Source organism: Protopterus annectens, chromosome 9.part0 (genome assembly GCF_019279795.1).
Source record: "Protopterus annectens isolate FY-2018-M chromosome 9.part0, PAN1.0, whole genome shotgun sequence".
In the NCBI taxonomy this organism is placed as follows: Eukaryota; Metazoa; Chordata; order Ceratodontiformes; family Protopteridae; genus Protopterus; species Protopterus annectens.
In genome coordinates, this window is record NC_056743.1 from 282,884,904 (window position 1) to 282,903,472 (window position 18,569).

At 40.9% G+C, this 18,569-nt stretch overlaps 1 protein-coding gene across 5 annotated transcripts in view; it reads right to left on the bottom strand.

Moving 5' to 3' along the window:
* Nucleotides 1-319: 319 nt before the first annotated feature.
* Nucleotides 320-18,569, bottom strand: part of ABCC8 (ATP binding cassette subfamily C member 8) — a 2,552,355-nt gene continuing 2,534,105 nt past the window's right edge. For all 5 annotated transcript variants that reach the window (XM_044082872.1, XM_044082868.1, XM_044082869.1 and 2 more), the window contains one exon: nucleotides 320-1,836. In XM_044082872.1, coding sequence (XP_043938807.1) covers nucleotides 1,699-1,836 — 138 coding nt within the window. In that variant the 3' untranslated portion in view covers nucleotides 320-1,698. The remainder of the gene's footprint in view (nucleotides 1,837-18,569) is intronic.

An 18,569-nucleotide genomic window follows, 5' to 3' on the forward strand; every position in this document is an offset into this window, starting at 1 on the left:
ATCCCATGTCCCTTAGAAATGTTTAGAGAAGAGAAGCCATGTCCTTTCCTTGAAAAGGGACATTCCTTCTATATTACCCTCCATGCCCTCTGATACCCAAAGTCCTTCTCAAAAACAAGAAGCATAAACCAAAATTCTTGTTGGTGACTCCCATTTGGGGCATTTGGGGCACTGGTTTTCCTTCTTTTCTTTCTTGGCCAGGCAATCATCCTTCATCACCTTATACCATGAATGACTTGCTAATATATAATCTCTCTAATCTCTAAACTATCTAAAAGACTTAGTACCCTTATCAACTGGGTATTTTTCTGCTAAAAAGACTTAGTACCCTTATCAACTGGGTATTTCTAATATTCTTGCTTATTTGTGTTAGCTGCTCAATACTGGGCTGGCATTTTCTTCTATCTGAGCACATCTGTCAGCCATTTCTGTGTTTCTGCCTCTAGATCCATCTCCTTCTTTTTTATTTGAGGTCAGTTTTTGAAAGGCATCTTACATATTACACCACCAAGGACAGCTACCCCCTTCTTGGGATCTGACCTATGTCCTGGAAAAGCTTAGCTTTTTGCACCTACAAAGCAGTATTACTGGAAGGTTTGACTTCTGCTAAAAAGAGTGTCAGATATGCAAGCATTGATGGCTATCCCCCCCTTTTTCATTTCCCATTTCTGGAGCTGTATTCAAAGGTATGGATTATAGATCTATCTGAAGGCAGCTACTTAGTATTCTGCTGACACTTTCCTTGAACATTACAAGATTTATCTTCTAGCACTAGAGTGGGGTACACAAGGTGCATCCTTCAAGGTCTTTTGGATCATAACTCAGCTCACCATACCTCCTCTCTTTCACCTTCGACAGATATGGAGTCCCCCATAAGTTAATAATATTGCAACAATGATCCAAGCAGTAATCGGTAGATTGGTGTAAGAACTTACCATACCAGTATATTTGCAACTGATTATTGTAGCAGTATTACTGTCCACCATCCTTTCTTCTTTTTATTCTTGTTTGGCTGAGGTAGATTCATATTTTTCCTCCTCTTGTTTATGACCTGTACATATGTACATAGTTGCCTCTACTTCAGTTTCTTAGGTTGGGGCAAGAAAGTCCCGAGGTAATGAAGAGGTATATGTTTTCTTTTCATAGCATGCTCTTTTTCCTCTTTATTGAAAATAAAGAAATAAATAACTTTACCATGTTTTTCCAATGCCAGAGCCATTTCAGGGGAAGATAACATCGCTAATTAGAATCAGCCACATCCCAGGATTGCTGCATTTGCATGTGGCTTCACCAGTGAGACTGCTGTCTGTGCTGTGGCCAGTGCTAACAAGCATAAAGTTGCAGTGGGAGAGCAGTCTGTGAGTTTCTAGAGCTTACAGCACTGTGGAACCCTTAAGGGTAAAGGCTTCTGTGGCAGAGTAAGTCTTTCTGAGTCTCAGGTCTTGTCCTTTGAGTCACGATTGTGCTATTGAAAAGTTTTTGTTACTAGATATGACCGCAGCAAGATAAATATTAAGAGGGGTAAGCAGGTTAAGTTTCTGTAGCATTATTAAAAAAAAATAAAAATTTCTGGTATTATTTTGAAAACATGCCACTTGAATGGCTCATTTTTTATGAAATGATCTGTTTTATTTACAAATATACATAATTAGAAAACTAATTGGCAGTTATCTGTACTGCAACTGTATGTTTTAAATACTATTTATCTGCTTTTACAAAAGAGGCAAAAACACTGTCTTCTTGTTCCAGCAGGACTTCTGGTTTGTCGTATTCCAGAATGATACCTCTTTTCATTACTATGACCAGGTCTGCATTCAGTATGGTATGAACACGATGCTGGAGGGAAAAGCATAGAAATTAAGTGAAATACTGCCACATCACTTTAGAATGATACATAACTAAAAGAAAGTTTATTACATATGTTTTACATCACTGATAATGGCAATGTTAAAATACCTTTCATTGATATATGTGTATAAATAAAAAAATGCTCAGAAGCATATAAAAACAGTCTCCATGAACAGGCAGAAGTGTCTCACCCATGAAGGCTCTTCATAAGCCAGCATACCACGTGCTGCTGTATACTGGATAACACCAAATATCCTCCTGTACCACATCATAACAGATTTATGCTTACTTCATGTATCTTATTCTCCATATTATCCAGCTATATGAACTTTTTTCAACCTTCAGGAGAGTTTTCCAGGAATTTGCCAAGCAAATGACTTACACAGTACTGACAGTGAATTGTAAGTTAAGGAATGCCACAGATGGATAGACTGACGAGGTTGTACTGTTATCTCCAAGTTGTTCCAACTTGATTATAAAAAAATATAATTGTGGGCTTAGGAAAGCCTTTTGCATGGAGTGGTTGCTGGACTTAACTATCAAAAGAGCACCTGCCATAAATTAATTTTCAACTCTGTTTGGGTTTTCAGCTACAACAACTTAATTATTTGCAAGTACTAGGTTGTAATGCCATCATTTTTAACCTACTAGTAAAAACAGTCTCAAGACATAAAAGAAAACATTCTTATACTTTGAAACTATGATGAACAGATGACTTAATTATCCTGAGTGATTCTAATAAACCTGTTTAGGCTACTGCCATGTGTATATTCTTTGATATTAACTTCTGCATTCATAAACACATACCATTTTAGACATAAATAGAGAGGAAAGCTAAACACCCCCTCCCCATTTCATGGAATTACAAAATTAGTAAAACATATAATAGAAAAAAAAGATGTATGACTTGGCTTTTAAAAATTGCTTTATCATAAAAACAAGTCTAGATTTAATAAACTGCAGAACCTACTATTCTTATCATATCTTCTAACCTTAACTCTGAATTCATGTTGGTCTCAAAGGTTAAAAGCAATAAAGTATTATTTAATTAAATCAAAAATAAATTTGAAAGCTAAAACTGTGAATGCAATCCCCCTTCAACATTTTATTTTTTATTATTTATTTATTTTACATTTGTTAACCGGGTTAGTCAGGCTGAGCTTTTGGCTCATTTTCAGCAGAGACCTGGGGGGGGGGGGGGGGGAAGCTCCTCAGGACTAGAAAACAATTTATTAAATTTTAGTAACATAGTAATAACAATCAGCTATAGGCTCTTATAAGTGGAGACCTGTAGAGAAAAAAAACCTTCTCAGGCAATTCAACTATACAGAGTATTAACAATTGGCAGACAAGTATGTGAGTTGTTACAAACAAGGTTTTAAACAATTAGCAGATGAAAATGTGACTAGTTACAATATTATTTAAGCTGCTTAGAGCAAAATGAATTAATAGTTAGGCAGCTTATTTAAAGTGGGTATGATCTAGTTGTATAGGAGTTAGGAAACAAGAAAGGAAAGTAAGAATGGCTAGTGGGGGAGGTAGAGTATAGGAGACAGACCAGACAGGTAGGTTGTTTTGAGACTGTAAGAATTAAGAGGGGTTGGAGATAGAGGAAGGGAAGAGGTAAGATGAGGAAGGGGAATAGTGTTAGGGATACATTAAGAGTGAGGTGGTGAAATAGGTGAAAGGATGGTGGTTGCAGGGTGGCTGGCTACAGTGGCAAGATCACTTTATTTTTAGGTATTTCCTTGTGGCTAACTTGAAACCTTTGCTATGCTGGAGGGATTTTATTTCCAAGGGAAGTTGGTTCCAGGATCTAGCTGGGTTATAGTTATAGGGAAGGCAGCCTATTTTGGTTTTGGGTTTGTAGATGTCTAATAATTCTTGATTTGAGCTGCGTAGCATCCTAGCAGGGGAATATTTGGATATGATAGTGGAGAGGCTGGGCAGAAGGAGGGTAGATAGAGGATAGAGTGGATGATTTGTAGTTGGTATAGCTGGAGCAGCTGAGGGAATTCTAGCCAGTCTAGTTGCTGTAGTGCTAAGCAGTGGTGCGACTTGTAGGTTTGCTTAGCTGCAAATCTGGTGATTTTATTATAGGCAGTTTCAAGCTTGTAAACAATTGTAGAATTTAGGTTTGTAAATATGTGGCAGCTGTACAGGAGTGTTGGGAGTAATAAAGCCTGGGAGAGAGTTATTCGGGCAGTGTTAGTTAAGTATTTCTTGTTACGGAAAAGGTGTCCAAGATTCTGATGAGTTCTTTTTATCGAGTTGTTAATATGGAGATCAAACTTAAGCTGATCATCTATTGTAACACCTAGCAATTTAGTACTAGATTCAACTGAGATGATAGTGTTGTTGCAGGATAAGATGGTAAATGTACTTTTGAGTGTGGTGATGTTTTTAGGGAGGAAGAGTAGGAGCTTAGTTTTTTTTGGATTAAGTATTAATTTGTTATCACTACACCAAGTCTAAATGGTGTGGAAAGATGCATGGGTAGTTGAGTGGAGGCCAGTTGGGTTGTCAGCAATGGTTATAACAATTGAGTCATCAGCATATTGCACAAGATATGACTGGGGACAAGAGGAGTGCAGCAAGTTAGTGAAAATATTAAAGAGTAGTGGTCCAAGTATGGACCCTTGGGGGACTCCCACTTGTACAGTGAGATGAGAGGATAGTGCAGAGAGCCATTTAACTGATTGCTGGTGGGTAGACAGATAGCTGGAGAACCAGGAGATAGTAGGGGGGGGGTAATGTAAGTTAGTGAGTTTATCTAGAAGGAGTGGGTGAGAGAGAGTGTCAAAGGCTTTAGAAAGGTCAAGGAATAGGCATGAGACACGTTTATTGTTATCATGAGCTAGGGAGATTATGTTGATGAATGATGTGAGTGCAGTAGTTGTACTATGCTTGGGACAGAAACCATGCTGTGTGGGTGTGAGAAGGTTTTCCTGGTGAAGGTAATGCATTACCTGCTTGTGAATGCATTTCTCTAGGATTTTTGAGAGTGGAGACAGTATGGCAATCGGTCTGAAGTTGGATATGTATGAGGAGTTGCCCCCTTTGTGAATGGGTAGAGTAAAGAAATTCTTCCATACAGTGGGGACATAGGATTCAGAAATGGATCGATTGATTAAGATGGATACAGGAAAGGCAAGAGGTTCAGAGGCAATCTGCAGGAAGTAAGATGGTAGCTTGTCAACAGATGGGGAGCAAGGTTTAAGTTTAGAGAGTAATGACTTTACATAGTTGATACTGCTTTTAGAGAGAAGGAGTTTGGAGGGTTTGGAAGAGGTATAGGGTTTGTGGGGGTGCTAGTGTTTATGGGGCGAGAGAATTTATTATGGAGGTTATTGAGTTTATAAAATGATTATTAAATTTGTTGGCTATGTCTTCAGGTGTTGCATTGGGACATGCATTAGTAGAGGAAGGGTTTCCTGGATGAAGAGTCTGTTTAATACAGTTCCAGAATTTCTTTGGGTCCGATTTAAGAGTAGAGGGAGTATTGGCATAAAAGTTTATTTTCTCATAATGGTTGATTTTTTTTATTTTATTTCTGAGTTCTTTATATTTCTGAAGAGAAGAGGTACTAGTTTTAGTCCACATTTTCCAAATCCTATCCTGGTCTTTCATGAGGGTTCTGGTAGCTTTAGTGAGCCAGGGAGCAGTATTAGATTTGATCTAATTGTGCAAAGAGGAGCAAGAGAGTTAAGAATGTTTAGGAATGTAGTGTTGAAGGAGTGGACAGCTTCATCTAAAGGAAGAGTGGTGAGGTAAGACCAGTTAATTTTGGAGAGTTTGTGAATAAAGGAGTCAGGACAGAAATGAGAAAGTGAGCAGGTGGTAATACATTTGTTAGGTTTGGTGAGGTGGGGAGTATGTCTAGTAACTGTTATAGGGCAGTGGTCTCTGAGGGCATTTGGAACGCTTTGGGAGGTACGATAGTTTTGAGGGTGGTCAAGAAGAGAGCTAGGTAGGTGAGATTTATTAATGTAGGTTGGGTTGTGATTAACTGCCCAAATCCATGTAGGTTTATACAGGAAGTAGTGTTGGGAGCTTGTATTTTAAGCCAATCAATATTTACATCTCCCAGTATAATTATTTAATTGTGGATAGTATGTGAGAGGTGAGATAGGATGTTAATATTATCACCAGGGGGAATATAGATTGCTGTGGCAGTTATGGTGTTGAAACTGTTAAGTTTGAAGTTGGTCAATAGGATTTCAGCTGGTGAGAAGGAGGGTAAGTCTAGTGTGGGACTGATTTGGGAGAGAAAATTTGAGTAGAGTATGGAGACTCCTCCTCCTTTTCTTTTAGGTCGATCTAATCTAAGGATATAATAGCCAGGAGGGATGATTTCACTGTCCAGATGGTGTGGTTTTAACCATGTTTCAGTTAGGGTAACTATGTCAGGAGTATAGTTAGCTATCCAAGCATAGAGTTCTTGAACTTTATTTACAGAGCTCCTGACATTGATAGAGCAGATTCATACTTGTTTGTGTGGTTTGGAGGAATTGGCAGGTTTAGATACGGGGGGGGGGGGTTATTGTTCAAGGTAGTGTCTGTAGGGCCTGGGTTAGGATGAATGTCACCAGATAGAAGTAGAGGTATGTAATGGGGTTTTAATTTGAGTAAGTAGACTTTGTTTTTTTTTTTTGTTGTTTTAAAGGGGAGGGGGAGATATTTTTATTTTAGGAATGGGAGTGGTGGGGGGTGGAGGGACAAATCAGTAGATAGGGTTGTGGTGTATTACTTGAGTTAAGAGTGGTGTCTGAGGGATGGAAATAGTGAGAAGTTAATTGTGAGTGATAGCAGGTGAGGTGATAGAGTATAAGGAGTAGAGAAGGTAAAAGTATAGTTTGAGTTGTAAGAGACATGTCACTTTATGGGATGTAGAACATAAACATTAACTTGCATGTTCACTGGTCATCTCTATGTCAACCTAGATAAGGATCAACTTAGAGGCACTGTATTTGTGGATTTATAAAAGGGAATTCAGTCTTGTTGCTTATTCCTTGCTTCTTAGGAAACTCAATTATCTGTTGCTGCTTTCGTCATAGGCCACTTGTCCAATCTTTTTTTTGTTTTCTGTTTGCTTACTGCTTCAGAATCATTCCCACCACTATACAATCTGGTGTACCACAAGGCTGTGTTTTTGTGCCTTTCATCTTCTCTGTCCTCAAATACAAATTCTTATTCAGTCTCTTCTCTCTTAAACCAAACAATGCACAATGTTTCCTCTTGCTGAAAGAAGTTACCTCTTAAGAATTACAATCAGAGAGCTTGTGAAGCTAGTGGAGAAGAAACCCTACATCTGTCAACATTAGTAGCAACAGACCCTGTTTCCTCAGGAAAAATTTTACAGAGAATGCATATCTTTAAAACTTTCTGCATAGCAGGATTTACTGCCTGTAATGCCTGTCTAGCCGAAGTAAGGAGCTCAACTTTTTTAACAGTAATAATGTCATCAAAACAATAATGTGTAACTTATTTGTTTTTTTCTTAATAGGCGGTCCAACAGAAGAGGACCATCTCTGCCTGTTCCAATGGTCTCTTGCCCTGTACTAGAAGAGTCTCACGGAATGTCGCCCACACCCACAGAAGCTGGTTCCTGCACATCTATATTGGATACTGGAATAGCAATAGAAGATGTGGATGACCTTTGGTTTATGCTGGCTGCAAGGATTACAGCACAGGGCCTATCTGCCAGAAATCAGGCTTTTAGCTGATTATTGCTCTTCTGAAACCTGAGAGATGCTTCTTCTTGAGATGGCAAGAAATTACTGAAGAAAGCTTCTTCTAACTGCTGGTTTCTTTTTTTTTGGGGATTAGCCAATCAGCAGTCAAAGTGAGATGGGGGTGGGGAGGCAGATCCAGAGTTGTTTCTTAAATGGAATACAACCCATATAGCCTATGGGCTACTGCAACAGTGGAAATGGTGGGCATCTTACTATTACTGAATTATGTTTTAAGTAATCAAAAGTGTAATGTAACAATAACTTGAAAACTTCTAAAGAGTCATCAGAGTTTAACAAATAGTGTAAATAAATTCCATGGTCTAATCAACTCTCATGTAAGAAGGCAGATTTCAATTTAGATTTGGAGATATTTAAAAACTTAATTTTGTTTCTTGTACCAAATAAATTTGTTAATGCTCTAATATATTTGACTGAAGTCATTCAGCATGTCACCAATAAACAGTGTACAAAACACTGACCCAATTCCAAAAGACTAGCACTCAGTGTAAGTGACTGCTTATACTGAGAGTTACTCTTTTGGAATGTGACCCCTCAGTGCAATCCTATTTAAAGATAGGCCTTACACCAAAGTATGTCCCTTACACCAAGAGCAAGTCTATCAGAATCAGGACAGACTTACACTGACAGCAACTTTTTTGGAATCTGCATCACTGAATATAATCTAAAGGTTTTAAATTATTTGAATTTAATAGAACAAAAGGTCCAGTATTTATTTAGTAAAGGAATTTTAAACACTTTCTAAATTGTTACTAACAGTGCATAAACATGCACCAAAAATGCACTGCATTGTATTCAGTAGAAGGTTTAATTAAACTTTGAGACTGCCAACAGCTCTGAAGTCTTTCTAGATGAAATTTATTTTAGCAGGGATCTTAGGATCTTTTTCTAATATCTAATGTACTTAAGAGAAACAATCTGTTAGTCACAGCAATACAAAGATCGCAGTAATGATCTACCATCTCAAGGATAAAATGTTATTTCACAACTAAACATGTTTTGCTATTAAAAGTAATTCTGTTTTGACCTGCTACATGAAATTTAGTTGAATTACAAAATTTAGGATAATCCACTTGGGCTTATAATCATCCTGAAATTTACTACATACTTTGGAAGCTTCTTGAGCTGATGACATAAAATTATTATAAAGAGCGAGCACAACACAAAGCTCAGGTGGGCTCATAGGTTCACAGATGGTTACCAAGCTAATGGCCCTAGAGCCCTTACAAGCCTAGCCATATTTATCCTGAGTTCCCCCAATTGCCAATAGTTAGGTGAGTGAAGTTCACAGAGGTAAGAGACTATGGTAGCTAATACCGACTTCCTCTGCCCAGGAGGGACATGGACATCATCCCAGGAGTGAATTTGTGGTCAACCATCCACTGATTTAGGTTGCGTCTAAACAGGGTCAGGTAGGGGCTCTGTTTCACATCCCAGGGAGATGTATCTATCTCTCCAGCATGATGTGTTCATGTCAGAGGTTAGGTTAAGATCCCTAGAGTGAGTGACCCTAGTGCAGCTTGATTTACAAATGTGTAGCATATCTTCAGGGCCAGATCAGAGATGGCCCTGTAAGCCAGGCACAGGTCACCCCTTAGCAACCTGTAGGAGACAAAACATAGTGAGAAGGTTTTTCAGTCTTTCTGCATAAGACTTGTTTTGTGTACCCTGCAATTTCTTGGTGAGAAACCTGTGTGGTCTTTCCAATTGTTGCAGATGTCTGGTAAGGTACATGCAAAATGGAGCATTTTACTCAATTACTGGTCTGATGAGGGCTGCGTATAATGAAATTATAACATCCTTAGATCTAGATATGATGCATTTACTTACAAGATGTGGCAGATAGAAGGATTTCCTTACTACTGTAGATATGTAGTGGTCAAAGTTTAGATTGGTTTCAATCTGAGTACTCAGATCATGTACCACTGGGTCTACACATGGGAGGTGTTGTCTGTAATATTTAGCAAGGATGTCAGCTTTCCCAAAGGGAATAATAATGCATTTTTTTGCATTTAATTTTGATTGGTGGCTTTGGCACCAATTGTTTGTCTGCATTAACCCTGACTGCTTCCAATTTGCAATGTCAGTGAACTTGGTTGGCCACAGGCCATCCCATTTTGCCTGGACTTCTGAAAAATAATTTCCAAACAATAAGGGGCCCAGTACAGAACCCTGTGGTACACCACTGGTGACTTGTTTTTTGCTAGAGGTAAAGTCACCCACTTAGACAGCATATGTCCCATCAGTGAGCCAGTTGGCTACCCATCAGGTAATGTAGGGCTTAATTCCCAACTGGGAGTTTTTTTTTTTACAATACCTGAATGGGGAATTGAGTCAAGTGCCTTGGCTAGGTCAAGATAGGTGGCATGCACTGTCACTACCTTGTCCAAGGCCTCTGTGACTTTCTCGAAGAAGTCAATCATGTTTACCAGGCATGAAATACCTCTAACAAATCCCAATTGCGTTGGGTCCAGAGATTGGAGACTACCTATGTCCTTGTTAATAAGGTTCATAATGATTCATCCATGGTCTTGCAGGTGAGACTAGTCAAGATCATGGGCCTATATTTCTCAGAGTCAAATGATGCTTCCCCTTTGTGCAGAGGGATTACTGCTGCTGTCCTTCCATTCCACTGGAACATAGCCAGTTCGCAGGCTGTGGTTAAACAGGGATCCAAGTGGGTCTGCTAGGTCATGTTTTATGATGTCTATAAGGGGACCTGGGATGTTGTCTGGTCCCACTGATGCCATGTTTTTGGCCTTGGAGAGTGCAGAGATGACCTGCTCTCTTGAGATAATAGGCTGAGGAATGGTGGCAGGTATACTTTGGGGATGACTGAAGGGGACAGGGAATGAAGTTTTCTCCAAATCCATCAGATATCAAGTTGGCTATTACCTTCGGTTGAGTATGGGTGGTTCCATCTACAACCAGTTCAGCACATACCTGGGTATTTCCTTTTGGATTTTGGATGCCTTGTGATTATCTTAAGCTAGGCAGCCTAGTTTTGCTTCATAATTAGCTCTAGAGGACTTGACAAGATCTCTAATTTAGTTAAACTAGAGAAGGATTTATTCCTTTGCTAAGTCAGTTCCCTCTTGTTCTTGGACATTAGTTTCTTTCTGTTGTTGTATATCCTATTTATATTATGAGTCCACCAGGGTGGCATGTTTTTTCAGCAAGACCTGGTTTTAATCTGGTCAGGTTCAGCAAGTTCTGTACAACTGCTTAAGTGGTTATACAGGGCATTGGTGTACAACTCTGCAAAGGAGTTCATGTTATCTGTGTTCACGGGGGCTTTGAAACTTCTTATACCATCATTTAGTTTGTTTGTGTCTTTCGGCTTTTCCCGGTTAGAGGACTAGGAACTCCAGTCCACTAATGATTGGCAGTTGATTTTTACATACCGGCTTGCCAGGCCTGACGCACAACCTTTAATGAAGGTACGCCCATTCACGTATGTCTCCATGCAGAAGACACCCTAACTGAGAATCGAATCGGACAGCGTCTTACTGTGAGGCGACAACACTACCGCAGCACCACCACCGCGGCATGAGGTAATTTGTCTTTGAAAATTTATTAAGGGTTTTTGAGCTTGATGGGGTATCTGTCTTATAATTACATGGAATAAAACTGATTTATGGTCCGATCTTTCCAGGGAGGACATCACATGATGGGGGGGTGCAATGCTCTCCCATGTAAGTGACTTCTATGTCCAGGACATTTGTGCATCTTGTGGAAGTGCTGACTAGCTGTTCCAGAGCATTTGGCAAACTCCAAGCACCTATAAGCCAGCATGTCTGTGGATGTGCATGTTTCCCAGTCGATGATAGGATAATTAAAATCACCCATGAGTAAGGTGTTGGTCTGTATGGCAAGTGACTCCAGTAAGTCCAGGTATGCTTTTCCTGTTTCATGGTGGGAGACCTATAGCTAGCTACAACATGGAAGAAGGGCCTTGCCTATACTTAATTGGACATGGAGTTGCTCAAGACATTTATACTGTTTGACCATTCTCAAGATGTACTTATCCTTAATGACGATTTTGGCTCTTTCATACTCAGTTTGTGGTTTGAACATATGGAAGGCACTGCAGCTCTGCATGGCCTGGGTGCTTTCTGAACCTTTAAACCATGTCTCAGTGACTGCACAGATGCCAGCATCTTCCAAAGTGAAGAGTCCTTCCAAGCAGTGCAGTGCAGTTTTTTGTTTAGACTCCTAGCTTTAAGCAGCAGTATCTTGAGTATATCTAGAGAGGATTTTGCTATGTTGGGAGCTTGGTTATTTTGATAATGTCTAAAAAAGGCACAATAGGGGTGGCCTTTGCCAGTATCCAAAACCTACAGGGGACAGGTGCAAACCATCTCTGGCAAAGCATCATGGCCTGTTGACCATGTCTTCCCAGGTTGACAGATATTGGATTCCCTTGGACTGACACCAGAAGCTAAGTCAATTGTTAAAGTCAATCATTTTTTTTTTTTGCATTGTGGCATCATCCTTGGAGAAGGTAGAATGCTGCTCAAGGCTAGGCTTATACCTTCCTGTGACACATAATCTGAGAGCTGAGTCATGTCTCTTCTCATATAGTCCAGTGAGATACGACTCAAGTTATTCACCCACATATGGACTATGACGGAGTCATACCAGTACTTGTGGGTGAGTGACTTGAGTGCTTGAATGACTTGATGGATCCTGGCACCTGAAAGGCAGCTAATCATAATCCACTCCTTATCCAGCCTAGTGAGGGGAACATCTGTGTGTCTCACAATGGAGTCACCTATGACCAGTGTATTACAGTTTGTGGTGTTACACCTTATGGGCTTATTTGTTGAGACAATGGTGTATGTTATTATGTGTTGTGGTTGTTTTTTGCATTGTTATGTGTGTAAGTGGTTTCAATTTGGGAGGCCTCTGATCTTTTGGTAAGTTACTAGTGAGTACGTCCGCATATATGGGTTTATATGCAGTGTCCTTATTTTGTGTTGGAAGTGTGTGTGCGTACTGAAAACCAGTTTGAAATTCTATTTATCCTTATGTGAGAGTCTTGCCTCCAATTTTATAGTGTAACTAAATCTGTCACATAAAGTATTTGCTTCTTTTAGGTGTAAGTGGTTGTCAGCATACATAAGACAATTTTATATTGCATCAGGATGACCATGTCTATCAGGCTGCCCAGAGAGATGATGGAAAACTGCCTGTCCATGATAGACTCTTACTGTATGTTTTATTTGGGAAGGGAATGGGTTAATTTGACAGGACTGTGCTAGTAGTACCAAAACTATAAGAGGGACTTATACTTTGTGTATTGATCAATAAGGCAATGCTGCTCAGTGTGCAAATGAGTTACTCCTAGAGCAGCAGAAAATCTTGGAAGAGTTTCATTAACAGCTGTTTAGGGAAAACTGAGTTTCTGTGCTTGATAACCACCTCTGCAGGAAGAGCAGCAATGCTCAAACGTGAGGTTTAAATATGAGGAAAGCAAAACAAGTTTTAAGCTAACTACCAGTCAGAAAAGCACACAATAAGCTTTCTATGGAGCCCAAGTGTAACACAACCACACAAAATACCTACAATAGCCCTACAACTAACAGAAACAATGTAATGCAGTGCAACTAACTACTTAAGGCAGCAGCACAGTACAGTCTTTTTTAAACTGCTAATGTGCAGTTGCAGTATATAAGAAAAGTGCAAAATATACTCAAGAGACCTTTTGTGTGCTTCCCAGCTCAGATACTGCCATTAGATGAATAATCCCAGTCTTCCTAATGTAAAAGCACATTGGAGTGTCCGGATTAAAATGCTACCACAAAGAATCTTAAAACATATGAAATAATACTACAAACAAACTTAAAGATATGGATACAGCAGTGTACTTTAAATAGATTATAAAAGTGTAATTATTCAATAAAAATACTTTGCTTTGTATAAATGAGCCACCAGACACCCAACTGTATAGAATTTATAAAGGCATTAAGAACAGGATAAGATGATTAATAACTCCTCTAGCCAATGAAACTACATGCAAAAATCTCAAGTGTTTCCCCAACCTAAACAAAGCAGGCTACCTCCCAGTGCACTAGATGGTAAATCCACTGATGTAGTGATGTAAAAAAAGAAGTTATGTCTTACCATAACGTTCCATCTGATTTGTTGATCTTCACTAATACTTGACTGTGGGCTCAGTTTGGAGCCTCAGAGCTGACTCAGCCTTTTATTTCAGATTGCGCCTTCCAAATTCTCGAGCTAGGCTTTACCCATAATGCTCCTCTCTAAATTACCGCAGATTGAGTTTGCCTAAATTAGTGGCAAATAGCAATAAGAATAAGAGACCAGATATGTGTCCCTAATATGAAGCCAGTTCTGGGAAATTTTGATCCACTAAGAGTCTCAGGCTGGGGGAAAGAGGGAGGGAATGTCAAGGATTAGTGAAGATTGACAACACAGATGGAATGTTATGGTAAGACCTAACTTCTTTATCTGATGTTGTCAATCTTCACGTAATCCTTGACTGTGGGACACAGTCCCTAGCTACCTGAATCTTGGGAGTTCTCATGGAAGAATATTCCTAAGCACCATCAAACCGAATGTCGCCCGTACCCTAGAGACCTGATCCAATTTGTAATGAGTGATAAAGGTATGAGGAGAAGACCAAGTGGCTGCTGTACAACTATCATCTAAAGAAGCTTTGGTATGAAAAACTGCAGAAGTTGCCACCACTCTAGTTGAGTGGGCTTTTACTGAGTATGAAAACCGGAGCCCTTTTGATTGACAGATAAATGCAATACAATCTCTGAGCCATTTCATCAAGGTAACTTTTACCTAAAGAAAGCAAGGAAAAAGCAACAAACGGTCAGATTTTCTGAAATCCTTTGTTCTGTGAAGATAAAATTGTAGCTATCTGTGGATGTCTAATAAATGAAGGGAAAAAGACCAGTAGTTGAAGTGTCTGATTGATATTAGAATTTGAGACTGTCATCAGTAAAAAGGATGGATTAGTCCTAAGCGAGACCATGTCTTTATGAAATATTATGTAGGGTGGTTTGCAGGACAAGGCCTGAAGTTCAGATACTATCCTGGCAGATGTAGCTACTAAAAATAAGGTTTTCCAATTCAGAAACTTCAAGTCAAATGTAGCTGATGGTTACAAATGAGCGAAAGTAAGGGACGAAGAAATAGTGTAAGATCCCAGTGGGGAATGGGTTCTTTAAATGGAGGTCTTAACATTAGGGCTCCCTTTAAGAAGGCTTTGCAAATGTGACATAAGTGATGACCCATCAAACTCAATATGGAAATTAGAGATGGACTTTAATTGTTGAGGTAGATGAACCAGATTGATAAAGATTAGCTAAAAAATCAAAAACTTTATGAACAGGGATAAGGTTCTCAAGTTCATTTATAAGGGCCCAACTTGTAAATTTTTCTCACTTACTCTGATACAGTTTTCTAGTTGAAGGTTTGTGATGGGCCACAATGATTTGATGGACAGGAATGAGAAGAATGCCTGGCAATCACAGGAATTGGAGAAGCCATGCAGTGAGTTTGAGATGATGGAGGTTAAGATGAACCATATCCTCCGAATGAGACAGCAGATGTGGATCTGGGTCCAGCATCAATGGCTTCCAAAGAAGATGAGGCCAAAGGATGGGAAACCAAACTTGTCAAGGCAAAAATGGTGCAATGAGGATTAGTGAGTTCTCTGACCTCTTGGATTTCTTTAGAAACTGGGATATCAGAGGAGTTGGAGGAAAGGCATAGAGAAAATTGGGGGGCCAATCATGGAGAAGAGCATCTCTGGGTGACTTCCCCAGAGGGGGGATTAGGGCAAAGTAACTGCTGTGCTTGTTGTTCAGGGGAGACACAAAAAGATCGCAGTAAGGTTGGCCCTAGTGACAGAAAATCTCTTTCACCACCACAGGATTGAGAGACCACTCATTAGGTATGAGAATGGTTTTGCTCAGTTTGTCTACTATCATTTTGGAGCTCCCCAGAATGTGCACTGCTGTGAAAAAGCAGTTGGAAGAAATTGCCATTGCCAAACTCTGAGGGCTTCTCGACACAGTGGGTATGATTTGGTTCCCCCTTGTCTGTTGATATACCAGACTACCGACATGTTGTCCATCTGAATTGCTATTGTTCCTAGAGGACGGGCATTCTGAAATGCTTGCAACGCTAACAGCACTGCCCTCATCTCTAGAATATCAGTGTGTAAGTTGGCCTCCAGATGGGACCACGTGCCTTGAACTGTCCTTCCCAGATAATGCCCCCCCATCCTATCTGGGAAGCATCCATGGTCACTATGGCTTGGGGTTGTGGATGGATGAATGGACGGCCCAAAATAACCTCTTTGGATTATAGCCACCACAAACGCTCCTGTTTTCAGCGATTGGTAATCAAAATGTGGTGAGACATTGGCTGCTCCATTAGAGACCACTGAGAGGCTAGCAACCATTTTAAGATTTGCATGTGATATCTGGCTAAAGGAACTAGACTGAGTGAGACTGCCATCGTGCCTAATGCTTGTAGGACTAATCTGGTTGCAACACTTTTGTTCTGGATAATGTGGCTGACCTGACATCTGATCCTTTGTAGCCTTTCCAGTGGAAAAGAAGTGCAATACCTGCAACTGTGTCCAACAGGGCTCTGATGAATTCTAGTTGCTGTGAGGGCTGTAAATTTGACTTTTCATAATTTACTGTAATGCCTAGAAATGCACAGAGATGCAGAGTGCAATCTCTTTCCCATTCTAACTGACACCTGGTGGTAGCGGTGAGGAGCCAGTCATCGAGGAATGGAAAAACACAAAATCCTTGCAGTCTGAGATGAGCTGCTACCACTGCCATGCATTTGTTAAAAATCCTGGGGGCCGAGATAAGTTCAACAGGCAGTGCTCTAAATTGGAAATGACTGGCTCCCAGCTGGAAGTGCAGGAACCTCCTGGAGTGTTTGTCCATGTTTATGTGGTAATACATATCCTGGAGGTCTATAGAGCACATCCAGTTGTCTTTTTCCAAGTATAGACTGTACTGAGACCATCTGAAATTTGGTTTGCCAAACTGCCTTGTTGAACTGGTTGAGATCCAAAATGGGTGTCCAATCACCTTTCTTTTTGGGCACTAAAAAGAACCTTGAGTAAAACTTTGATCCCATTTGGTCTGGTGGGACTTTCTGGATGTTTCTTTTGTCAAGCAGGTTTTGAATTACTGCCACTGCTGCTTCCCTGTGACTGGGTGGAACATCTGGGAGTCTTTTTTGGGGTTTTGGACTTAAAGAAAGAGGAATTTTGTAACATCTGGGTATTATTCCCTCCACCCATTTGTCTGATGTTATCAGTTGCCAGGCAGGCTGGTGCAGGGATAATCATCCCCGACTGCCTCCAGAGGAAGGCAATCAGGCCTCCATTCAGGAGTGCTGGTAGGAAGTACCAGAGAAGGAATCTCTGGACCCATGGTTCTTCAGGCCACTTCTGCCTCTAGGGCAACATCTTCCATTACTTCCTCCTCTGCCCCAGGGAAATTCTATGCCACGTGGGTCCTGGAAAGGCCCTTGGGGCTTCTTAAACCATAGTCTCCCACTTCTCTGGTTCCTAGAACAGGGCTGTTGAGGAGTGTAGAAACATACACCTATGGCAGTAAGAATCTTTCCATCTTTCTCACATCTGGCCAGTGGGTCTTTAACCTTAGGGCCACACAGGGATGATCCGTCAAACAGAGCACTGATGAATGGTACTTTAAATGGCTCTGCAAAGTAACACAAATGCACCTAGGCAAGCCTTCTAATGGCTATGCCTGACCCTGCTTCTCTGTCGTCCCTTCAGCTGCATGGGCAATCAGCCTTGTGGATGAGTTAGAAATTGCTTTGAGGGTGGCGAGCTGAAAAGCAACTTTGTCCCGTACCCCCTCAGCTACTGCTCCTGAGAGGATAAATGAGTGTTCTTTGATTAGATCCCTCTGTAACTTTGTAAAGTGCACCATGTAGGTCAAAAACCTGACAGCAAAGGTCACTGAAGCATAAATGCTCTTTCCAAACCTATCCATAGTTCTAGACTCTGTGTTAGGAGGCTGGATAGTTGGACTTTCCTCAGCAATTTCCTTCTTAGTGGCTGCTGCTGTCATCATGGCATCTGTGGGTATGCCTTTGAACCAATATTGTTCTTCTTTGGGGGCTGAAAGGATCCAGTCAGGTCTCTTGGGGATTGGTTCAATGGAGTCACGCATCTTCCATGCCCGCTGCATGATTAGTTTAATGAGTTCATCAGCAGGTGGAGAGATCCAAGAGGTAGAAGGTTGGGCAAGAACAGCCTCCAGGTGTACCAACTCCTCTGAAGAAGTTTGGAGGGAATTACAGCCACCCCAATGCTTCAGGATCTCTAGGATGCCCCTGTAGGAAACATCATCAGGGGTGACCTGGGGGAACATTCCCCTTCATCAAAGTCAGTATCTTCGGTGAAGGACTCCTCCGGGGTGTCTAAGTGCTTCCTCTTCCACTTTTTCTTCACCGGTACTTCCTCAGGGGGATGTTCCAGGGAAGTGCCACCAAAGAGGGTCTTTCCTGGGGCTTTTGTGCCCTCTGTCACAAGGAAGAGATTGATGGAAGCTCTGGTTGAGTAGAGGTAGAGGTTAGGCCCGACAGGAATGGCAAGGACTGTGAGTCCCCAATGGACAAGGCCTTCTCCATTATTCAGAAGGCCAGCCCCCCCATAGAGGGAGGGAGCCCTGAACCGAAATAGACTCCTTCAGAACTGTGGTCCCATCCTGCAACGAGGAGGTGCCCCCCGACACCAAAGCCTGGGTCAATCCAATGAAGGCCGAGGCACTGAGGGGCATGGAAGGCTCCGGAATAAATGAAGTTGATCCATGCACCTCAGAACCGGCCAGGAAGTCTCAACCCTGGGAGGCCTCTGGTTTCAAAAGCCTGGAGGAACTTAAGGAAAGCCTTGGTTCTGGAGAAGAAGTTCTTACCAGAACTGAGACA